This window comes from Xenopus tropicalis, chromosome 4, assembly GCF_000004195.4.
Source record: "Xenopus tropicalis strain Nigerian chromosome 4, UCB_Xtro_10.0, whole genome shotgun sequence".
Lineage (NCBI taxonomy): Eukaryota > Metazoa > Chordata > Amphibia > Anura > Pipidae > Xenopus > Xenopus tropicalis.
In genome coordinates, this window is record NC_030680.2 from 93,959,490 (window position 1) to 93,985,246 (window position 25,757).

Below are 25,757 nucleotides of genomic sequence, written 5' to 3' on the forward strand. Positions count from 1 at the left end.
GCGTTTTTACGCAAAAATCGTAAAGACGCCGAAAAAAAACACAAAATTACCGATCATTACGAAAAAAACGCAATCGGACGCATTCGGCCCGTTCGTGGGTTAGTAAATGTGCCCCTTAGTATATGTTATAGGATATCCTATTCTAAGCAACTTTTCAATTGATCTTCATAATTTATGTTATAGTTTTTGATTTATTTTCCTTCTTTTTCCAATTTTTTGCAGTTTTTAAATGGGGGTGACTGACCCCAGCAGCCAAAAAACTATTGCTCTGTAAGGCTACAGTTTTGTTATTGTTACTTTTTGAAACTTTCTTTTCTATTTAGGCCCTCTCCTGTTTATATAATGGCCTCTCGTCCACACCTAAGGTAACTTGGACGCCAGCAATGAAATAACTGCAGAAACTCCAGACTGGAGAGTTCCTGAACTGAATTAAAAAAAAAAAAAACACAAATAAAAAAATGAAGACTAATTGCCTCTGAATATTACTCCCTACTTTGAGTAGGGATATAAAATGGGTTGTTCACCTTTAAATTAACTTGTAGTATGCTACAGACTGACATTCTGAGACAATTTGCAATTGGATTTAAATTTTTTTATTTGTGGATTTTCAGTTATTTAGCTTTTTGTTCAGTAGCTCTCCACTTTCAGCAACTATCTGGTTGCTAAGTTCTCATTTACCTTAGCTACAAGGGAATGGTTTAGAGGATAGCCTAAAATATGAATAGGAGAGGAACTGAATAGAAAAATAAGTAATACAAAGTAACAATAATATTAAAATTGTAAGACCTCAGAGCAATAATTTTCAGCTGCTCAAAAAATAAAAATTGTCAGTGAACTTTGTATAAAATACTTGTGAGAAAAGCTTTAGCTCTGTGCTGCAACCAAATACAAATGTAAAAACCCAAAAAATAGGAAAAAAAGCTTCAGCAGGTTTGATGCAAAACATTTATGGTGAGTAGTGGTAGCTGCTTCCCCCCACCCACATTTGAAAGCTGGAAGGCCCCAAAAAAAAATGAAGACCAAAATGTTAGTGTATAGAATCTCCTATTCCTAAGGTGTCAAAACATATTTTTTTTTAGAGTAAAGTCTTGAATTTTTTGAGATTTACTATGCATCATTGGCTAAAAATCCGTATCCAACAAATTCACCAGCTAAAACCTGCAGAGATCACATAGAAGTCAATGGCAGATGACCCTTCCCTGGAGGATCCTTCTTTTGCTTCGAAACTTTATAGAGGTTTTCGAATTTGACATTTTTTTGTGGACAATCCTGAAAAGTAGAGGTTTCGGTGCAAAAGGTGGACCAAAGGGTTACATTCCCTCACGGGGAGTTTTTTGGCGCCGTTGTCGGGGCGACTAATCTCCCCGCAATGCCATCCCACTGGCTAGAATGTAAATCGGCAGTGGGATGGCATACACGGCACGCAATTTGCCGAAGTCGTCTTGAGAGGAAACTTCGGGCGACTTAGGCAAATCGTGGTGCTGCGTATGCCATATTACCAGCAATTTACATTCTAGCCAGTGGGATGGCATTGCAGGTGCGACTAATCTCCCCGTGTACCCCTGCCCTTAAGGGTCAAGACACACGGAGCTACTTAGCAGCAGTAACTTATCAAGGCTACTAGAACACCAGAAAATACCCTGCCATAGAAAATACTGACAATTGCCTCTGCTAAAACACACAGAAACAATTGTCAAGTAAATGATCAGCATTGTAGCCGTAACAAGTAGCTGCTACAAGTAGATCCATGTGTCTTCACACTAATTGTGCCTTTAGTTTTATAGGCACAGCTAACATGTATAGGGATGGGGCTCATACGCTTGACTCTTCCCTACATCTACTACTCTGTAAATTGTAGTATATAAAAAACAAACAAAAAAAAAAAAAAAACCCAGTACACATAAAATACCTACACATTACCCCCTATTGAGGCTTGTTTTTGTAAATAAAAAACAAATAAAATCAGAACATTGGATCTAGAATAGGACTTAATCCCAAACTCATATCTTGCTATATGCTAGGGACAGGCATGACAGCTAGGTATGTTTTACAAAAGGTCAAAAAAAAAAAAAAAAAATTGAAAATGTGGTAATTTTAAATAACCCTCCAGCAATAGTGGTACAATACCATACAGCACAGAAAACATTAAGCCTTCAAATGTGCCCAGATGACTGAAAGTGAAAGGTACTGTGGCCATTATGTGCCTTTTCCCTAGGACGCCCGCCCCTGCATGTCATTTACATGATGTAATAAGCTTCTGGAGCTGCCCTGACATTTCTTTCAGACACACCATTAACTATCAGCATTATTATTGTTCCCTAGAAGGCCAACTCCATGCGGCAGGAAGGGATATTTACAGTGTGTAGCATGGTCACTACGGCTTCTCTGTGATGTTTAGGTTACATCCAGGAAACACTATCGGTTTCAGCCCACTTCCTCTGCCCAACAGGAAATGCAAGAGATGGAACAGACTTGGCAAAGTGACTGTTATTTTTAGATTAAAAGTCTTTGCAAGAGGACTGTCACTAATCAGAGGTTTTATTTGGACTTTTCCCAGAACCTTTCTACTTGCAACAAGCTGCTTCTGATTTTACATTAACTTCACAGAACACGAATACCTCACAACGAGCCACTGGGAAACTCCTGGCAGCTTTGTATTTGTAGAACTGCAGGTTTTTGCTTTCATTTTCAAATAAGTATCACACTGTATTTTTTTCAAATGAATATTGGCCAGTACTGCTGTGTTTTGACTTGATAAAATGGGGTGATATTGGATATAATACAGGTTATAATTTCAGTAGAGGATTCTAATGGAAAAGCTACTTGTTTTTAAACTGTAAATTTGGAATATATGAAGAAAATGTGGTTTTATTTACTAAGCAAAATGTACAGTTTTCTATTGATATTTAATATTATTATAGTAAGGAATAGTATGTAATAATATGGGGCCTATTATCCAGAATGCTTGGGACCTGGGGTTTTTCCGGAAAAAAGGGTCTTTCTGTAATTTGGATCACCGGTATGGTATTATAAGGCATTTACGTCTACGTCTTGAAATATTAAATAAAAACAATAGGAGTGTTAAGCCTCCAATAAGGATTAATTATATCTTTGTTGAGATCAAGTACTAGGTAGTGTTTTATTATAGAGAAAAAGGAGCTTTTTTTCCCCCAACTTATTATATAATACTCGTAGGAAACGTATCACTTGTCGGTCTGTACCTTTAGATCCAGAGAGCCAAATGTGTAAGCTACCAGAGATAGACATATAGTTCAGAAGACAAGACTAAAAAGGAGACTTGGTTCACAACAGTGCCAATGTTTCAGCAGGGATGGGAGAACCTACTGTAAATAATTTAATACTCTCAACTTTTTGTAGCCAATCATCCTGCAGGTAGAGCAGGATGCTCGCCAGTACATAAAATAAGCAAAGTAAATTAAGCAATATTGTTCCATGGAACATATTTAAAAACATCTCTGCTGATAAAGTCAGAAACTGGTTTAGGATTAATGACTGCAAGCCTAATGAGGGACAGAAAGGCCCATCTGAGTTTCAGCAATTCTTCCCATAGATGATATCTTTTTAAAATGATATCAAAAGAATTCTATGAAGCTAATAAGTAGTATGGGACTATAGTTATGAAGATAATATGGAGAGCTGATTTCTATAATATATGAAACTTTTGCAGCAGTGTCATTTTCCAAGGACATGGTTTGTACCAAACCTGACAGCTGGCACCATAGACTTTTCCAGCTTCCCTTATTTATGCCATGCTGTGCATTTACAGGATGCAGCAAAGAGCCATGGCAGAAAGGGGGGTAATATTTTTAAAATAATGTATATATGCTTTTCAGATCAAGGAGGTACACCTTAAGCAATATTTAGTTCAGTGCTTTCTGGTGTCCATATCTGGAACAGCCTATCTAAATTTGAACACCAAAACAAGTAAATATTTTGCATTCCGGTCATTTTGGTTATTGCAATTCATTATATCCAACTAAATAGTAATACATTTGTCTTTATTAAAAATATAAAATATATAACAGTTATACACCAATAAAAAAAAAACAGTATATGCAGCAGTCACCAAAGATCAGTTAAAATGTGCAAACGGCCACAGAAAGCTTACCTTCTTTCTGGATTGCATAGAAGTACTTACAAACAGTCACACACACACACAGTTAAAAGACAAACAGTAAGTGCCAAATGTAAACTCTTAAGACAGCTAGAGTGAAATCTCACATTATTAAAATTAACTGGAATAACATATAAGGTAATCAGCATAATTTAAAGCAGTACTTTTCCATTAACAGTTTTTAAACTTGAGCAGTAAGGGGCTACGAGTATTTCATTGGCGCATACTTGCTCAGTTTTAGGCTTTTATGGACATCAAATACAGATATGAAGGGTTAACAGTGAGACAATAGCACTGCATCGATAGAACCAGTTGTGCTTTGCAAAATGTTTGGCCATTATATTACATCTTCCATAGGAAGGAATGGATAGAGAATAATTTTTAAAACACTGAAGGAGTAAAAAGCATTCAGAACAGTTTCGGAAGCTGCCTAAGTCTGTTAACATCTAAAATATCTCCAACTGTACTTGAGCCAGCAAGATTCTTTTTTCCAGAGAAGCCATCATGTTTTTCACGAAAGAACTCTGCGCCCCCAGTGTTGTTCTCTTTTTCTGGGTGCAGCGTAATTTGCACTTTTGTTGCTGACAATTTTGTCTTGGCCTTTAAGTCTTTCAGGAAATGGACAGGTTTATCCTCCTGCAGAGGTGCTGCATTTACAAACTTCCCTGAGATCTCGTTTGTAATATTTCTCAGTTTATTTGTCTCTGGATGATGAGCCCATTCAATAGCAGAGTCCACGCCAGCGTTTTTCCTTTTCTGTGTTGGTCCGTCACAAGCAGCAAAGTTGTCATCCTTACAAGAATTATTAGGAACCTGTCTCATGTTATCATCTATAGGATCATCTGGCAAAGGTGTCAAGGCAAAGCTACTGGTATTTGGTAAATCAGGTTCATCCATGCTACTGTCGCTACTCTCTATCAAACCATAGCGCTTCATATATTTCTTGGTTGCAAAAGACATGTTGTTTGGAGAAATCAAACTAAGTCCAACCATGCTTTTCTCTGTGGTTGCAGGTAAGAGACTGCTGTAAGATATAGGATCAGTTTGCTTGTTCTTATTTGCATGGCTCAGGGAAAGCTGTGTTAATTGGGACTCATTTAAGTACTTCAGGGCAATGGCATTTGCCTCCATGCTTAAGTCCACACCATTAGGAACAAACCCACTCAAGCCAATATTGGTGAATGACATGTAGTTAAGTCTAGGGATAACTGCATCTGGATTGATACAGGCAAGTATGCTGAAGGAAGAAAACAATAGTTACTGGTATAATAAAACCAAACATTTAATACAAACAAAAGACGACATTGCAGGGAATCTGGCCAGCAAGGATATACATGAAAACATGACCTTTTGATTTCTAATCAAGTTCTCTTCAAAAAGGTCAAGAGGAATTTCAAGTGAAAAGGAAAAGTTTGACCCAATGGTCTATTAACCACTGGTGCAAACTGTGCCTATGTTTTCACCATACACAAGGTGACCCATATAAAACAAAAGTTTGCTTTTGCCAGGAATTAGCCATATTTTCTTAGCTGTTCTACTTAGTTATTAGTAGTATAGGTCTAAAGCGTTCAGTATATTCATATAACATGACAGATGCCAGTTCATTTAGATGGTAAATATCCTGGAATACTGCAGTGTCTCTTTAAGCACATTTTTATTGAGAAAATGAGAGCCATCAAACAATAGGTTTTACCTACTTCTGTTCTACATTAGGGGGCACATTTACTAACCCACGAACGGGCCGAATGCGTCCGATTGCGTTTTTTTTCGTAATGATCGGTAATTTTGCGATTTGTTTGGCGTCTTTACGATTTTTGCGTAAAAACGCGAGTTTTTCGGCGTCTTTACGATTTTTGCGTAAAAACGCGAGTTTTTCGTAGCCATTACGAAAGTTGCGATTTTTTCGTAGCGTTAAAACTTGCGCGAAACGTCGCGCCTTTTAAGTTTTAACACTACGAAAAAGGCGTGACTTTGCGCGCAAGTGTTAACGCTACGAAAAAAATCGCGACTTTGCGCAACTTTCGTAATGGCTACGAAAAACTCGAGTTTTTACGCAAAAATCGTAAAGACGCCGAAAAAATCGCAAAAATACGAAAAAGTCGCAAAATGTTCGTTTCCAATTCCGATTCGAAATCGTGTCTTAGTAAATCAGCCCCTAGGTGTAACCAGCTTCTTTTTATAGTTAGAGAGTCTGGATCCAGAAACCTATACTTTAAAGCTGATAAACATTTCTCTTACCTACATTGTTTTTACATTTTCAATATGATAATGACTATTTGGAATGACTGAAAAAAATGTGTACTGTGGTATAAGAGTTTCAGAACACAAATAAAGCTAAATGGTTGGCAGCCTACATATTCCCCCCCACAAATTTACCTTGCACTGTCTGCAGTGTCAGCCTTAGTTGCCTGCAGCTCAGATGTATTCATATCCATATTTACTCCCAGACTCCTCAGTTGTTTCAGAGTTGCCTTTAGCACATTTTTGTCATCTTTTACAGTTGGATTAAAAGGCAAAGACTCAGTCTTCTCCATTGCATGGCCTGATTCAATTCTTGTACTGGTCATCTCATCCTCAGTGGATGAGGACTTTAATAGATTATTTACCTGAGTCTAGAAGGAAAAAAATAAAAAATGTCACCTTATTCTAATTATACTGACCCAAAAGGACTAGTTGCTAATGCTTACCAGCAAATCCTGATAAAACTTCTCTGGTGGAACACCAGATACTCCATTGTCAATTTCTGCCACGTTTGGGCTCACAGTATGGTTGGCTTGATTGCCAAAGCATTTAGAATTCCTGTTGTCTTGTACATCAGGTAATTGGTAACAGGGATCATCCTTCTCATGGGAAGCACTAAGAACACAACATTAAATTTAAATTATTTACACTACAAAAAAAAAAAAAAATAGAAGATCTAATATATAATATATTTTACACACACACACACACACACACACACACACACACACACACACACACGCAGGGGCATTTCACTTTTGAAGCTTCCCCCTTTTTTAAACATAGAATATGCAGTCTTACACACCCTTTAACAGTTTGTGGCAGATAACGATTCTAACTGAAAAAGCAGATTAAGAATAGGAGGGGGCCTCCACCCTAAACATGTAAAGAATATATAAATTACTAAGAAAACTACACATTCCATTACTTACCCACGTACATATAGTTCTAACTAATAATAAAGGACAATGTACAGGTATTTAGAAGCATTATGTTAATTGGGTCTGACATATCAAAATACCGGTAAGGCATTACAGAATATTTTAGATATAACTTTGTATCTTTCCTGCAAGATATGCATCAGGGATTTACAATTTAGATAGCTCTTAAAGGGTCCTCGATCCAAAGATGGATTTTCTTAAATATATATAATGAAAGATTTTTATTCTAAGCAGTTTTCCAATATACATTAAACATTTTCTTTGGCTTTAAATTTGAAAATGCATTTGCAGTTAAAAACACAATTTCTTTATCCATTTCTATTCTCTAGTGCTGACAAAGTAGCACATGTCCGTTCTCCTTCAGGTCCGTTAATTAGCTCGTTTCTGTGAGTTTCAGGCGTCAAAGCCAAAAGTGCAGAGGATATAAACAGTGAGACAGATGAAAATATTTAATGTTTATCATTCAGATAAAAAATCTTTAATTAATGTATACTGGAAAGTTGCTTATAATTACATATTCTTTCACTATACAAAGAAAATACTTTTTTTTTGATGTGGAAAATCCATTTAATACTTAGCTCTGCTTCTGAGCTGGGTGGAGCAGTACTGACACCCATATAGAATGAAAGTGTGACTGCTCAAATCAGTGAAACACCTAAGGCTGATGTCCCACAGAGCAAGGTAGTTGCCCATGATATATATCTGCTACCGTGGGCAACTAAACACTCTGCAATGCCTTTTTACCGGCAACAATAGGAGTTGCAAATGGAAAGGCCTACACATTAGTGTCAGGCACTCTGCTCTTAAGTCAAACATGTAAACCTGCAGCACATCTGAGAAACAGCTGAGGGTTAAAATGCATTCCCTACTTATCTCTTGTTCGGTTTTACTTTGAAAAAGCTTTTTAATTTTTGTTTTTAGGTCTGTATGAGAGTATGCCTTTAAGATAAGACAAACTGTGGTTTCTGGTTGCAAGCAAGACTGAAAAGCAATGGTAAAACTATGCTTCATTTTACAGTTTCCAATTATAAAAACATAATTCTCTTAAACTAGCGAATTTTAATAGTATATCGCACTGACTTCATAAGTGACTTACTTTAAGGTAGCAGTGCAGTTTCCTTGGTCAGTCAGTTGAGTGCTTTCTGAAAAACTGTGTATGTCCACTGCCTTAAAGGATGAAGTGACAGTGGTATGACTTGTGTCTTCAGTGTTCACAGCAACACTATACTCATTACAAAAAGCAGAATCATCCTGTTTATCTATGGACTCTTCTTTCTCTGAGCAAGGAGGGTTCCAAAATAAACTTGCACCTTTAGAAGAAATAAAAAGCATGTTATAATCACTTTCCAAGAATAGAACATACAACAATTTTATGTTTTTAGTTTAAAAATGTAATAAGTGTATAGCTAAACCCCCAAATGTAACTAAAGAGATGAATTAACTTGCAGTAGTTGTAGACTATTTACTGAATACTGCCACCTGCTGGTCAATATATTTAGGAACCTGCCACAGCAAGAAGCAACTTTGTTTCATTTGCATTCATTTAACACACATTACATCTATATCTGTACAATCACAGCTTTAACAAAGTACCTGTACTGACAGCAATGCTAACACTTGTTTTTATTTCATGCTCAGTGGAAACAGAATTAACTTTCTTCTCCTTGGAATTATTAGGGATGGGTGTCTTAGGAGGCTCAGACTCGGCTGCTTGAGCTTCTAGCAAACGCTGAATCTGCCAAAGACATAAAATCCACAAATTTTTTTTTATACATATTACAAAATAGTTTGAAACAAGCCATCAATTATAAATCATGTTACTATTCAATAAGAGACAAAGCTTTCTAAAGCACAAAGGACAGGTCAAAAAAGTTTTACAAAACTCAGATATAGGATTAGAATTGAAGCAAACCTGAGCCTGGAGCAGTTTTAGCTGTTTGTCCTGTTCCGCAAGGAGCCGATAAGCTTCTGTAGAAAGGCCAAGCATACCAGTAGCTGTAGGGATAGCTGAAGGTGGAGTATGCCTACACTGGTGAGGGCTGCAAGGGTTGACTGCCAGAGACTCTCTCCTCCCTGGTGACAGTAAGAGTTGGTCCACAGGAGAACAAAACTCTGCTTTACCTGTAGTTTGTTGGCAGCAGACACTAGGACAAACCATATTTTGGTAAGCAGTTATAACATTTTCACATGTTTCAGGTGGATTTTCTATAGCATGGTAAGTTAAATGTCCCATGGCAGGCCAACAGTTTTTTGAATGACACGACACAGGACTATGGCTGTGACAACTGGTGCAAACACTGGCTTGATGAAAGGGTGCCAGACTAGGAGAAGGTTTGGCCACTTCTGCCACATGCCTTGAGTGGAGTGGAAAAGTTACATTATGATTGGGGAAATCTGATGAAACCTGCCGGGAATAAGATGCAGACCTTCCTACTGGAGTGGCCCCTGGCCGCTGTGCACTTCCATTTATGTATTGTTCTTGTTCAGATGACCCTTTAACCTGATGTACTGAAGAATCTGGGGAGCATCCACTTCTTGGGGTGGAAAATGCAGAAGAGTTAGATGTTGAATTTCTCCGGATCTGGTTTGATGATTGTTGGTGAGGGGGCTGATTTTCAGCTGGGGAGGATAAAACTTTGGAAGGTTTCATTGTGGTTGAATTTGTGTTCTGAGAAGTAACAGGTTTTAGGAGGAAATCTTTAGACTGATTATCACATGATTGTGGTTCTTTGTTGGGTTTGGATGCACCCGCAAACACATTATTTACATTTTGTGGAGTTGAGGAAAACAGGAGATTGTTTCTACTCCTTTTATCTGGATGGTGTGAAGCAGATTTGGGGTCAAAAAAACTGTTGAAGACCAAAGAAAGTTCAGGAACAGACGGATGAATTCTAGATACCTGCATTGAGAAATTGCATAATGAGGCTGGAGCTTAGACAAACAAGAAAAACATTTCAGATAAACATGTCAATATGTCAAATACCCACAAATCTGATATTTTTGCTGTCAGCTTTGGATTACTGTGGAGACCTAGTTGTTCACAATATGATCAATATGCCCAAAAAAGCTGGGCACAAGTCCTAGGTACACAGAGTTGTGAAATGGTATCATAGGACAATTCTAGTGATTTTTTTCTTGCACTGGAAGCTACTATTCAGTTTCTAGCCACCAAGAGCAATTCTTTATTGCACCAGATTATGCAAAATGTCTGTATACATGCATACAAACAGTCCAATAAACTAAGTATTTGCTGTTTTGTTCCTTGTCTGAAAGAGTGGGATGAGTTTCCCTTGGCAGTATTTTTGCCCAATGCAAATGGTGCTATTTAGAGTTACCTGCTGGACTGAAGGATGGGGCCGAGGAGATGGTCTTGGGGAAAAATCTTCATCTTCCACTCCAGAATCATGGTCGCTTGTTGACAGTTTATTAGAAAGTGGACTTAAAAAAAAAAAAAAAAAAAAAAGTTTGCATTTTATTTTGCATGTTGGTAAAGGAATACAATGATTAAAACAGGTAGTTCACCATACACATTTCAAATAGTGCTCATTTTTTTAGTTTTTACTAGTTTTTCTAAAATTAATAATTTATTAAAAATCAGTCCTGATTTTCCATTCTTTCTGGTTTTCAGCTGCAGCTACGCAAATGTGATCAGCAACTCTCTAAACCACATGTGTCAAACACAAGGCCCATGGGCTCAATCTGGCCCGCCTGGCTGTTTTATGTGGGCCATGGTGACTGTGCAGCACCAATCGCCTGACTGCTGCGCTGTGACTGTAAGGGATCTATCCTTCTACTAAGTATCTTCATAAAAAACTTGGCCGGCGACTTAGCCTGTATTTTAGATTTCAGGCCCCCTTATGCGATTGAGTTTGACACCCCTGCAGTGTAAACTGTAACATTTTAATAAAATTAGATGAAAAAACAGCAACTATGTATCCAAATGTAACAGTTGCTGCTTAACAGATTTTAGCACAAATTGACACTGCAACTGAAAAGGAGTACACAGCAGGGTTCCTTAACCTATGGGTTTGGATCCAAAAATAGGTGGTTCTGCCACTTGTATGATATCTAGCAAATAGAAGGGCATGTACAATATTTACTACAGTTATAGATTATGATACAGTTTTCTCTTTCAAAGATGAACACTTCCCATACGGATTTATTTTACTAAAACCCTCTGGTAGTGAAAAACTAGAGAGTGGTGTAATCCTCACTCCTGAGAATCCCACTGATTCCAATTAGGTATGCGAACAAGTAGAATATATAACAGGCACTTTCAATAGTTATATTCCATCAGTACCAAGTTATGATTTCTGTAGTTTTATCCAGCAGAGAAAAGTTTTAATCAACAGGGATAAGCCTAGATAATAAACATTGATGCTCAGTGCAATTCAGACAAGGTAACGTAGCATTCCACACAGGTGGTCACAAAAAGAAAGAAGGTCGTAATGCTAGTGCAAAGTTATGCTAAAATGCTTCTCAGTGTTCAGTCAAATTGATTCAAAGAAAGGAATCAGAGTATTTTTGAAACTTACACTGTGATGGACTTGTTCTTACAAGTTTCATTAAACAAGTTTGCTTCAAATTCCTGACATTCATTGGAAAGTTCAAATTGAAGGAGTGGATTTTTTGAAACTTCAGCACTCTGGAATAAAGTTTAAATTATGATTTATTTGAAAATAAGCTTTCAGTGCCATACTGTATACAATAGTAGCTTTCCATAAAGAAAATGCAACTTACTTTGAAAAGATGTAATGCATCTTGACAGGTCAGCAACTGAAATCCCAGCGGGTCATGCCTGACACAAGGACAACATTCATAAAATTCCGGCTCCTTGTGTGTAAGCGAATAGAGGACTATAAGGAAACTTCCAGACTCTGAGAGCACCCTGTTAGTAAAGACAATACCAGGGTTATTTAGTTATACGTAATTCATTTTCCAGTTCTGCTGTACAAGTCTGTAACATTACTTTGCATATCTAAATGAAAATACAATTATATGTGGAAGAAAAGATCACACATTCTAAATGTTAACCCGGGATGTTAGAATAAGCAATTTTACAAGATTACACCCAGCCACAAAGAGCTATGTCCTCTCACTGTCCAAATAACTACTGTAACCATTGGTAGCTAAGGAATCAATCACAATTTGTCAGCAAATTGAAAAAGAGACAAAGTTTTAGCTATGGAATATCTGTGCTTTGTGTAATTTTAAACATCACTGATACATAATTAGACCATCTGGCTACAATTCAAAATACTTACCTTTCATGTATTGAAGAACTGAATATATATCTCAAGCAAGCAGCCCATACCTGGGGGCTGTGAATATGAGTTACCCCACTTAGCCAGCTGAAAAATATAAAGAGATGCAATGAAATGCTCACACTAACACAGGTATTATCCTCTGAATAATTCTAAGACAAACATTTTCTACTTGGGGCTCCACTTTTAACCTCTGTTTAGGTTATGTAGGATGCTGGAAGTAGAGGCGAGTCCTAAAGTTTACATACACCTATGCTAAATAAAAAGCCAAAACATAGTGGACTATAAGTCATTGTCTTGAAAACAACCTCTCAGAGAATTAAAAGTAGATACCCTTTCTAAAGCAAAGTTGTAAAAAAATATTGTCTATGAACATCTTGGGTGTATGTAAACATTAGGACTCAGTTGTAATATTGTACTACCTATAGTGAAGGATCCAAAGGCTCATGTAAGTAACATTAATATTAGAATATAAAAACACATTTGATATACACCCCAGTCAGTTTATAGCATTGAAATCAGCCCAAACAGACAAGGCTAAATAAGCACTGAGCCTGAGTGCTGTCCACATAATAAGACGCTTATGTATTGGAGGAAGTCTGCACTCACGGATGTTTTCTTGGTCAGAATTTGAATTTAATGCAAAGCAGTGTTATACTGCTTAAGGGAAAAATAATGATTATTATATTGCAGTTGAGACAAGTTTTAAATGGTATCAATACTAAGATTAACTGGCCCCCTGCACTGCATTATTCACACCTCATAAAGTATAAAAGCTGTTGTGATAACAGGTGTGGTTTAAAGAACAAGGAAAGGCAAAGTCACTTGGGGGTGCCAAAATGTTAGGCACCCCCAAGTGACTTTAACCGCTTACCTTGTACCCCGGGCTGGTGTCCCTGTTAGGAGAAAATTGCACCAGCCTTTGGTACCTGTAGCGAGCGCTTCCTCCTTCCGTATTCGCGCTGCCGGCAAATTTCAGGGACAATTGCATGCGCAGTAGAGTGAAAAGCCGACTTCATAGTTTAATTTCGTCTTTTTCACTCTACTGCGCATGCGAAGCAGGAAGGAGGAAGCGATTGCAGCTACCCCGGGCTGGTGCTATTCTCTCTGAAAAGGGGCACCAACCCGGGGTAAAAGGTAGGCGATTAACATTTTGGCACCCCCAAGTGACTTAGCTTTTCCTTCTCCTTTAAAAGAGGGGGAGTGGTCAAAACCGGCTTCCATTATTAGCCCTCTACCATGTAGGCCAGAAAAATTCGAACCCTCGGTACCACAGAAGTTGGACAGCACTGATGTACAATATGGACACTCTTAATTCGACATCTTAAAGGATTTTTTAACCCACCCCAGCCCATAACAGTATCAGTCAGTTGTGTTCTTCGCAATTTTTGCCTTTTGCCTAATGTCAATGAACTACAGGATGTGAACTGTTCTGCAGCATTGCAACTAGTTTAATGTGAGCACAAGAATTTGCAGCCATTGCTTTACCACCTGTTTTTTTTCACATTCAGAAAGACCTGTGAGTGCGGATTTCCTTCATTACATGTGTACACGTATACGTATCAAATATCATATTCCATGCAAGTGAGCTTGACTTGGCTGAAACATTCCCCACAGATAACACAGTGCCATTTCACTGTTGGAGACGGTCTACCAAAACAATTTAAATATTAAATAAACCCAAGAGGAATGATTTGCCGCTAATATGGATTCATGCAGCTTATAACCATAAAGGTACAAGGAATTGTCTAATTATAGAAATGAAAGGCAACACAGTTTGGACTTACATTCCCACAAGTGGCAACATATACACCTTTGGATCAGATTCTAGTACAAGCAACAGCTTCCGTGTCTGGTCCATTGTCAGATATCTAGAGGCATACATTAATATATTTAGTACATTTATTGAACAAACATCTTAGATTATTTTTAATGGAAAAAGGAAGCTGAAACATGTTTGTTTAAAATAACACCAAAAAATAAAAGTATTTTAAAGCAATTAAAGTGGACCTGTCACCCAGACATAAAAAGCACTTTTCAAAATAAACAAGAAACCCAAATTCATTTCTATATTAACACATCCAAACCCATCATAAAGGCATTTAAAAATCCCAGCTGTCAATCATATACTGCCTGCCCTACAGCTTTATTGCCCTGCATCTCCTTCAGAAACATTAAAGTGATACTGACACCAAAAAATTTCTTATAAAAATATGAACCTGCTTCCAAACCTACCTATAGGTCATGTTGACTGTTTTTTCCTAAAAGTCCTGTTTCTCTACATAAATCCTACTGAAGACCCTGAACCCGACAGTCTGGCAACCTGACTGTAGCTTCTCAATCTGTCAAAAGGACTATGTCATAAACTGGGAGGATTCAGCTTGCCGTTTACTTCAAAAAGCTCCCCCCTCCCTCCCTCCCTCGCATAGCATTGCATGGCGTTGTGAACTAGATAGCAGGCAGGCTAGATCTTTCCATTGCCTGCCTGCTTCAAAGTGCTGTGCCCCCCTTTCTGCTCTTCCCACAAAGAATTAAATAGCAGGCCAGCTTAAGCTTTTTCGTGCCTGCCTTCTTCTAAGGGCACTGCCTACCCCTTCCCCATTACACATAGACAACGGAACTGAGCTTGTCACACACCGGCTGAAAGCAGAAGGGGCATTGCAGGTTTGTGATTGGGCATATTTATTCACTTGGGAGGCATTTAAATTAAAACCTGGAAGAGGGGAACAAACATGGCTGCTCCGTGGGTCTGTAATTCGTGCTACCATAATTATGAAGCGAAAAAACTTTGCAGATTTAGTTTATAAGGAATTTAAAGCTGATACAAATTAAAACACAACAGCAGGTGTAAAAGAATTTTTAAGTGGCTGTCAGTATAACTTTAATATAGTTTATATAAATAAGCTGTGTGCCCATGGAGAAAAAAAAAGTTGGAAAAAAGGAGAAAAAGGCACAGGTTACATAGCAGATAATATATACGCTGCATAGAATATAATGGTTTTTACTGAACTTAGCCATTATCTATGTAACCTGTGCATTTAGCCCTATTTTAATATGAACACACCAGTTTTACCAGTGCAGGGCAACAGTAAATTTGACTATTAGTATTTTAATTTATTGCATACTTATTTTTGGAGTTACTGTTCCTTTAATTACAAAGGGCTTACAGAACAGTTGCTTTCCACCATTCAAAATGACAGGTGCGTTATTTAATTTGCATGCTTTATGCGCTTTTTAGATAAAATGTTAACAGAAAGCAAGCTTAAAGATTAACTGCAGTGGCAGTCTTCCATAATTGCCTAAATTCTTTCTATACTGCTACAACAAACTAGTGCCAAAATTTCATTTGAATTGTCAGATGCAAAATGTTGCTTCACCTTTTCAGTTCATAATGAGCAGTTCATTTCCGTTCATTGTGAGTAGGTGCCATTTACCCATTCTCTATCCATTATTTGTGAAAGAATAACATTTAATGGAAGGGAGTCCCCCTCTAAATAACAGGAAAATTATCTATGCATGAGACATTTGCTTGGAAAGCTGTCCATAGTAAACTCCTAATTTCAGAGAAGAGTGTGAACGGTTTTACCAAGCAGAAGTTTAAGACAGGTTTATGTTACAAGTTGGGACATTGATTTCACGTAAAGGAGCAGACATATAGCATTTAGAGATGCTTAAATCATTTGAAAAAAAATTTGACTGCCACTTCACTATTCCTTTAAAGTAGAAGGAAAGGTAAAAACTAAGTAAGCTTTATCAGAAAGGTCTATGTAAATACAGCCATAAGCACTCACAGAAACGCTGCACTGAGTTCTCTGTCAAAAGAAACAGGATGTTGTCTCTGTTTTCCTGTGGCAGAGACACGCAGCTCTCTCCTGCTCCCCCCTCCCTCAAGAATGCTAAGAACTCCCTCCCCCCCGCTTAGGAATTGTGATCTGAGCCAATCAGCATAAAGCTTCCTCACAGTCTTACAAAATGCACATGTACACCGGTCTTGGTGCAGGAGCGAGGCATTATGGGAACTTTCTTTACAGGGCTCAGTGTTTTTTTTTTTTTTTCCTATGAGGCTTCTGATCGTCTGAACATGAAATGGGGAGACTTAAGGACACTATTGAGAGAACTGAAGGTATGCCTGCAGCTTGAGATTAACTCTTTATTATTAGCTTTTCCTTCTCCTTTAATGATCATTTTGCTTTTTGGGGGTTTCAGAAGACTATGTAGGCTGGAAAAAAGCTGAGACTGTACCATCATGGACCATATGGTGTGACAAAGGTCTAGGAGGTATTAAATTTTTGTTTTTTGTTTTTTTAAACATAGTATCTGTATGCAGTGGAACACACAGGGTTAAGCTGAGCTCCTGAAATGTTTCTACCCCCATCAGGCTAAGCATGGATCACTTAAGTGGGGCCAATGAATTTTGGGCTTGTGTGCCATACATCTACGCTTATGGGGCGTGTGCCTTATTTGCCCCAAAATACTAGCAGAGAAAGTAAAAAGTTTGTGTGCTTCTATATCTGTTTGATTGCAGTAAACATTATGTTCAAATCCACTACCATTAACCACACTTCAGATGTCTAAAGCAGCTACTAAGAAAATGGAAATAAAACAAGTTCTTCCAAAGCAACATTTCAAGATGGGTTAAAAAACACATTATTTTGGTATATTAAAGCACACTTAAATCAGAAGAAGCTTACCCGCTTTTGTGTGTTCCTTGAAGCTGTGCAATATTATTATGACTGCCCAGATTCCTGGCTAAGGCTGTGGGAATAATTGGGACAGGCTTTATGGGAGTACTTTCAAATGTATTTGCAACAACAACCGCCGCCCAGCGAAGATCAAAGTGAAGATTGTCCATGTTCTCTGTGTAAGTGATATGAGCTCTCATGGTAAGCAATTTAGAGAGATCCAAGGCTTCTTTACTGTGAAGATGACTCTCTAGGCTCTTAAAACAAAAATACAAGTATATTTTTTATCTACAAAACAATATAATTTACGTCCAATAGCTTTAATATTCAGTACTGTCAACCTACTTGACATTGTCAAATGACTACAGCATCTAAGGTTTGAATGTAAAAGATGGTAACAGAAAAAAGTGAAATTACAATCCCAAATAAAGGTAAATATTATATAAAAATATAGAGAGAGCGAGAGAACGAACCGCATGCTCAGGGACTTGGTGCAAAAGAAAAAAAAAAGTTTATAGAAAAATCTCCAAAGTCTCGAGTATAAACAGTACTCTTCTACAGGGACAAACCAAGAGTACTGTTTAAGAATAGTACTGTTTGAAACGCTGGAGTTTTTTCAATAAATTTTTTTCTTTAACTTTTAAAGGAACAGTAACACCAAAAAATGAAAGTGTTTTAAAGTAATTTAAATATCACGTACTGTTGCCCTGCAATGGTTAAACTTGGGTGTTTGCTTCAGGAACACTACTATAGTTTATATATAAATACGCTGCTGTGTAGCCATGGGGGCAGCCATTCAAGCTGGAAATAGGAGAAAAGGCACAGGTTACATAGCTTTTGAATGGCTGCCCCCATGGCTACACACAAGGGTTTTTATAAACTCTAGTAATGTTTCTGAAGAAAACACACAATTTTTACCAGTGCAGGGCAGCAGTACATTATAGTTTAATTTCTTTAAAATATATAAATTTTTTGGTGCTACTGTTCCTTTAACTATTGTCTCCGCCTGGGAGCAGGCAGCGGTGGATATCGACTGAAATGTGAACTCTCACAGGCTTTGCAGGGCAGCACTACATTATAATTTAATTACTTTATATATTTCAAAACATTATTAGTGTTACAGGTCATTTAAAAAAAGAAAAACTCTAGGAACCAAGGTAGCTCAAATATAAAGAATTACAGGTAACACCAGAAACAGGTTTTTATAGGGAAATGCAAAAAAACACCAAGGCCAAATTGAAGCAACAAATTAAAACAAACCATGAAAGATGATGTAAAATCTTCAGGGGTATGTACTATAACATTGTTTGAGCCTTTTCCTAGGGTGATAGTGCAAGGCAATACAAAGTCTCCAGGAAGCTGTGCAGTTGGGACTTTGCCACCACCACCACCTGTTTTCTCTCGGCCAGGGTCAAAGCGATCAATTATTAATGTTACACCTTCTTCATCTAAAATAGAAAATAAAAACATTCAAGTGGTGTGCTGTATTTTAGCAGGTCATAGAGCTAATCTCTATACATTTTATAAATCCAGACGAGACATGGTATATCTTATTCATGCTACCAAAAAAAAAATTGTTACAAGACTCTCTTATAAAAAGATTACAGAGTCACCAAACAATGTTATCAACAAGACTGCATTACTGCAAACAGAGGGAGATATGTAAAATAAAAGAATAATGTAGACTATGTGGAGAGGAGATTGGCAGAAAAATATACAAACTAACCTTCATCTACTGAAAAGGTGCCCAACAAGAAACAGGAAAAAGGCTTTCTCCCTGTTTTGGCATGACGATAAGAAAGACGCAAAGCCTTTTCTGACACAAGCAATCTGGGATTTCTAGGAGGTAAGAACAAGAAATACATTTATTCAATATAACTATACAATTTTTAAGAAGCTGGCTTTTTTGGGAAACGCCCTTAAAGAGTTAGTAAACTTTACAAAACACACATTTTGACATGTTTCTGCATGTGTCATATTATATATATATTATATATATATATATATATATATATTATATATATATATATATATTTATATATATATATATATATTTGGCACTGCTGGAGTTGACCCACCATCCCTTCACAACCAGGAGGGAAGTCTGAGTTTTAAATAGAAAACATAAACACACTTGTTAAAGCCGCACACCTATCGCTGCTATACTCACTGCAATAGTGGTGCAAGCCTTCCGCAGGACTGGAAGGTCCTTATCCTCAAACTGTTTCTGTAACGGAGCCGCACACACCTACATATGCAGTCGGGGAGCTTACCCCATTTATTATGACCACCTTGATCAGAATGATCCTGACAAAGGGAGGGTGTATCCCCCCCCGAAACATTGATCAAGGTGGTCATAATAAATGGGGTAAGCTCCCCGACTGCATATGTATGTGCGTGCGGCTCCGTTACAGAAACAATTTGCAAAATATACCCATTTGCAGATTTTTTTTTTTTTTGCTAATCAAAACACGTGTCTAGAAGATGCTTTGTTCAAAAGATAATGCTTGGCAGATCCAAACAAATAAGCGATGCTTAGTTATAAAATATGCCCACTAGATGGTGTTTCATCATAACAGCAATTGCGGCTGGCTCTACTACCACCTTTAGTAAAGTTTTATTAGGGAAAAGAATGTAAACACTCCTTGCACAGTACTAACTCTGAGCTGTTCATAACGATCACATTTACATTGAAATGAACACAGCTTTTGAATTAATCCATAAATATTTGATTGGATTAAGGAAAAATATAGAATAATAACAAATTGGTGACGACTTCCAGAAAAGTGGACTGGTTCAATAATATTTAGCATCTACTGAAGAAAACATTGCCCATAGCTTTCTATAGGATTCAACATACCAATACTGACTGTAGTTTTGGCTGGTTGGGAATATTAATAATCCAGTGTTCAAGCCTTCAGGATTTAACTTCTTTGATCAGTATTTTTTGACTCAGTAATTTGGCCTATTGAATGGATCAACAAGTTGAATTTTCAGCTGAGCCTTAAACTTAAGTTTAAACAGAGCAGGCAATATCAGGAGCGTAGACCCCCCCCCCCACAAAAAAAAAAAAAAATTCTAGGCCTCTTTCACCATGTTGTGCGCTTTTTTGTAGGTGTGTGAGGTCTTTTTTTCTACACTGTGATGTTGTCGGAAATATGATACTATAAGTACCTGTAATAGCTGACATGTAAGCCAATACCATCACCCATTGGAGCGGTGTCCCACAATGCACATTTGGATGGAGGGAAATTTACAGATAACATACGGTTTGACATATTCCTAGGAAGAAAACAAAAAAACAAACAAAAAATTGTTTAACCATGTTCAATGTATCTTTAACAGGTAATGTCAATTTACTGCTCTATAACGAGGGATTATTTTTATTGTAACAAAAAGTTAGTTAAGGTTAAAGTAGTTGTTCACCTTCATGTCCCTAAATTAATTATATGGTTCTGTACATCCTGTTAAAATGTGCTCCCAGTAATTTTATAAGGCCAAAACTGCATGTTTTATATTACCCTAAATTACATCTTTTACAGTCTGCCTTCTTTGAATAAAGCCAACAGGAAGGAGTATAATTTAGTTCAGTTAGGCAGGTCACATAGTTGTGAGTTCATCTCTGCCTATACATTGTCCTTACTTTATTCTCATTTGTTTTGGATACTTAAAAATAGAAATGCTTGCAAAAATGTCCTCAATAGCTCAATCAACATGCTGACTTGCACTACAGAAAGAACAAGATATGTTTGAAAAAAAAAAACAAGTGCTTTCTGAAACTTTTTTTTTCCCAAAAAATTACAAGCATGCAAAAAGAACCAGATGTTACAGGCAATTGCACTTCATGGGGTGATTAGTCGCTCCACTACGTTTGCAGAAACAAAGCCACCGTAGGCTAATATACAAGATGCTGCAACAATCACACAACAATTTGCAGTGCACTAATTAGTCGCCCCCCTGTGTCTTCACCCTTAATCTTATGCTGCCCACTCTGTACAATATGTAGAAAAAGTGCAGACTACAATACTGAAGCGCGTAAGGGTGAAGACACACAGAGCTACTTAGTAGCAGCTTCTTGTCACAGCTATTAAAAGCCCGAAAATACCCTGCCATAGACAAAACCAAGAATTGCCACTGCTAAAACACACCTAGGAGACAATTATAAGTAAATGATCAGACTTGTCTATTTTTGTAGCTGCTACTAGTAGCTCCATGTGTCTTCGCCCTAAGGCTGATGGCCCACGGAGCAAGTTAGTCGCCCTCCGATAGATCACGGCTACTGTGGGCAACTAACCGCTCCAAAATGCCTTTCCACTGGCAACAAAAAGTTGTCTGTGGAAAGGCCTACGTATCGCTTCGGCTTTCCAAAGTCACGCGAACTTTCCTCCTAGAGGCAACTTCTCACCCCGTCAGAAGTCATGTAAAGTTGCCTGCGACTTCAGAAAACCAAAGCTATGCATAGGCCTTTCCACTTGTGACTCCTATTGTTGCTGGTGGAAAGGCATTTCAGAGCGGTTAGTCGCCCGTGGCAGCAGAGATCTATCGCGGGGAGACTAACACTCCTTGAGCCATCAGCCTAAAGGGGTCAGCAAACCCATACCAAGACAGCACAGACCTGACCCAGCAACTGGATAAATAGGTAACTTTACTGTGGAATATTTTGGAATCTTTACAAAACTGCTAATGCAGATACATGGCAAGTTGGCTCTATATAACATTCTTTTAGATAAAATGCAAGGTTATGAAGGCAAATGTGCTCTTTAGGGCTGTGGCACATGGGGAGATAAGTCACTCGTGACAAATCTCCAGTGTTGCAAGCAAATAATCTCCTCAAAATGCCATCCCACTAAATCATGGAAGTTGCCTTGAGAGGAATGCCATTTCGGGAAATCTCAACGCTGCATGCCATACCACCGGCAATTTACATTCAAGCCGGTGGGATGGCATATCGAGGAGATTAGTCGTCCGCAACAAGGGAGATTTGTCGCGGGCGACTAATCTCCCTGTCTACCACGGCCCTTAGGCTTATGCACACAAGATTAGTCGCCTGTGATAAATCTTTGCTAATCAAAGGCTTTCTCACCACAAACAATGTAAATCACCAGTGGAAAAACATATGCGGTGTGTTATGGGCAACAAATTATTAAACAATTCATTTATATACTCAATGGATACACGAAAAAATGCACTTAAAGGAACAGTAACACCAAAAAATTCAAGTGTATAAAAGAAATTCCAATATAATGTAATGTTGCCCTGCACTGGTACAACTGGGGTGTTTGCCTCAGAAACACTACTATGGTTTATATAAAGAATGCAGCCTGAGCCATGGAGGCAGCCATTCAAAGGAGAAAAGGCACAGGCACTTAGCAGATAACAGATAAAACACTATTGTATTCTACAGAGCTTATCCCTTATCTGCTATGTAACCTGTGCCTTTTCTCCTTTTTTCCAGCGTGAATGGCTGCCCCCATGGCAACACAGCAGCTTATTTATATAAACTATAGTAGAGTTACTGTAGCCAACACACAACTTTTACCAGTGCAGGGCAACAGTGCGTTATATTTCATTTACTTTAAAACTCTTTAATTTTTTGGTGTTACTCTTCCTTTAATCCATTATGTATTCAAACAGAACATTAAATGTTCTTTATCCACATTGCCTAGGATACGCCAAATATGCTTTAGCAGACAGAAAATAGATAGCTGTTGATATTTTGGATGAAAGGGAGGAAGGTATATGTAGTTACTGGGCAGCCTGCCTAATTCAGAGCCCATAATTTGCATATTAAATCCTACCTTAGATTTCTTTGGTTTTCCATAGAAACCCCACTTACTTCCTTACAGAAAGGTGGGTTCTTCAAATTTACTGAAGTGCTCATCGCCTGAAAACAAGATAATTTCAAACATTTACAGATAACAGTGCCCTTTAATACATTTCTCCATGTCAAAGAATGAAGAATTAGACTTATGCTACTGTGCGAGCTACTGTGCAGTAGTTTATCACTACTGCTAAGTTCACCTTTAATAGTTATAAGAATTAGATAAATCAATGGAATCTGTCCCCTAAATTCACTTCAAGCTGTATGCATGACATAGTTTTTTTCACAAGACTTTTAATAAACAGTAGGCAAAGTGTGTACAACATGGTGGCTCAGGCTCAGCCAAGAACCAACTAAATTACAAATCATACTTGTTAATATGCAATGTACTACCTGATTCTTCTGTAATAAATCTAGAAACACAAACCAATAAGAGGGTTTGCTATGAATTTAAACATGATGTCATGTTACTCTTTACTTATAGTGTGTTTGTCCAAGATACAAAAAAAATAAAAAATCTCCCTGAATTCCTTCCCATCAGCAATAAAGTGAATAGCTGGTGGGATAACATACGTGGCCCAAAGTTTCTCTGTGCAGGAAACCTGAAGCAAATTCAGAAAACAAACCTGCGTATGCCATCCCACTAGTAATTCTCTTTATTGCTAAGGGGAAGGCATTCAGGGAGATTAACTGCCTGGGGTTAAAGAGATTTAACAAAACTCCCAATGCCAGCAGCCTTAGGCCACAGGTGCAACTGCTATGTCTGTGTAAAAATGGTGGGAAAGAAAATGTGATCAGTCCATTCGCAAAGTGACAGGAATGAACGGGATTCCACCTTTCACTGTGCACAGGGTAGATTTTAGCAACAAACTGCATGTGTTTGCATTTTCTGGCTGAAATCTGCCCGATGTGCACAATGCTCTTATTCGCTCCTGTCAGTTTGCTTATGGGACAGAAAGAAGGCAGATCAGCTTTTTAAACTCTACTTGTGCCATAGACCAAAGTATTTATGCAAAGAGATAACAGGGTAAAATATTTTAATAAATTTCCAGAGCTACAGAATAAAACCCTCTCGCATGAAATAGGCAATTATATATCAACAAATAGTTTATTTGTAGCTGATAAACGATGAAATAAAAACTTTTAAATGTAAAAGAAAAAAAATGCTGTTTACATTATGGTGTCATTGGTACTTTAAGCATTTGCACATAACACTTTCTGTGCAAAATTAATTTATCTTTACATAGGTAATGTAAAGGAAACATTTTGCTTATCCCATAGTACATGGGAACTTCAGTAATTTTAAAGCTATTTGTAACTGTATTTAAAAGCAATGTTTATCTGTATATTCCGTTCCCTGGCTTATGAAACACTGTTGCAGAGGTTAATTCTCCTCCAGACTGCATTGTTTCAGGAGTCAGAACTAGGAGTATAGAGATATTCACAGATACTTCTTTCAATAACAAATAACTTTAAAGCCACTAATTTATACTGCTGTATGCGCATGTGTGCGTCTCCATCAAGGCCACTGGGAGCTGCCTCCTGCTGTAGGGGGCAGAAGCTACGAATTCAAACAGAAATCAATTCCCATTCTCCTAAATGGCAATCACCTGGAGCCACACAATGCACTTATGCGGAGGGTGCATTCCAGTTGGTATTTTACCAGCCTGGCCAGTAAAAAATGTTGATTTTATGTTATCAATAGGGAAATAGGGGAATCTTGATTTTAATGTTATCAATAGGGAAAAACAAAAATATAGGAAGGTCTGAATTTGTATCCAGAAAAGCCGGCAACACTATGGTTGAACGTGATTCATTATTCCCTGACCAGAGAGTACATCACATTGGTCCAAGCAACTGCCCCCCCAAAAAATGCAATTGCAGGTGGAACTGCTGAGTGACCTATAGTCAACTATTTTAGTTTTTGCAAATGATGGCCGCTAGTTTACAAGATTATTTAAATACTGTACAATTCTCATTTTTTGTAGGGTATATTTGCCCTTTAAATGGGAGATGACAAAAAAAAATCACAGTTCCCCTTAAACAAGAAAACGTTTTAAAATGCTTGATCAAGAGATGTATACAGCTTCGCATTATGCATTGTACATATATAAAGCGAAATACTGGCATGTACGGATATAAAAGCCGGCTGGTGTCTCAACATACCTGTTACCTGCACTTCAGCATGGGTCCTACCACTTGTGCGCTCAGTACCTCGGGTTTAAACAAAGCCTCACTAACTGGCCACACAGAAGCAGGTAAGAGCGGCTGCAGTGGCGGTATATCTCAAAGGAGGGACCGTCGGTAAGTACAATGACAGTTACGAACACAGTACACAAAATTCCAAGCAACCAACAGCGGGAGGAGCCAATATGGCGCCAGGACTACACCAGAGCCCGCTCCTAAGGAAACGCCCCAAGCCAATCATAGACAATCTAGAGCTAGTCAGTGGCCAATCACATCCACCATACATTGAGCGCTAAACTTATCACAGACTCCCTATTTTCAAAATGTTAACGGAAACAAAGCTTGGTAGAGAGTAGCGCATGCGTATTTTTAATGAAAGTCGATCGTTTACTTGCAGGCGTCTGGTAACCTGGTAACTGAGCTGACGCTAATTCTTTATGTTATTCTTTCATTTACTTTGGTTCCAGTTGGGCTTACAGTCTAATG

At 37.9% G+C, this 25,757-nt stretch overlaps 1 protein-coding gene across 2 annotated transcripts; it reads right to left on the reverse strand.

The window, feature by feature from the left end:
- Positions 1–3,998: 3,998 nt before the first annotated feature.
- stil (STIL, centriolar assembly protein) lies at positions 3,999–25,544 on the reverse strand. Of its 2 annotated transcripts, NM_001097183.1 has the most exons (17): positions 25,251–25,437; positions 23,062–23,147; positions 20,438–20,545; positions 18,990–19,102; positions 18,524–18,711; positions 17,273–17,520; positions 14,369–14,452; positions 12,582–12,668; positions 12,058–12,205; positions 11,853–11,962; positions 10,653–10,755; positions 9,230–10,216; positions 8,911–9,052; positions 8,414–8,627; positions 6,823–6,991; positions 6,512–6,747; positions 4,003–5,372 (listed from the first exon to the last, which is right to left on the reverse strand). In NM_001097183.1, exons 2-17 carry the CDS (start codon positions 23,142–23,144, stop codon positions 4,544–4,546), a joined length of 3,849 nt encoding a protein of 1,282 aa, NP_001090652.1. In that variant the 5' UTR covers positions 23,145–23,147; positions 25,251–25,437; the 3' UTR covers positions 4,003–4,543. The 2 variants fall into 2 exon arrangements, with proteins under 2 accessions (XP_031755556.1, NP_001090652.1); XM_031899696.1 differs by lacking the exon at positions 23,062–23,147 and having other exon boundaries at positions 3,999–5,372; positions 25,251–25,544.
- Positions 25,545–25,757: the final 213 nt, after the last annotated feature.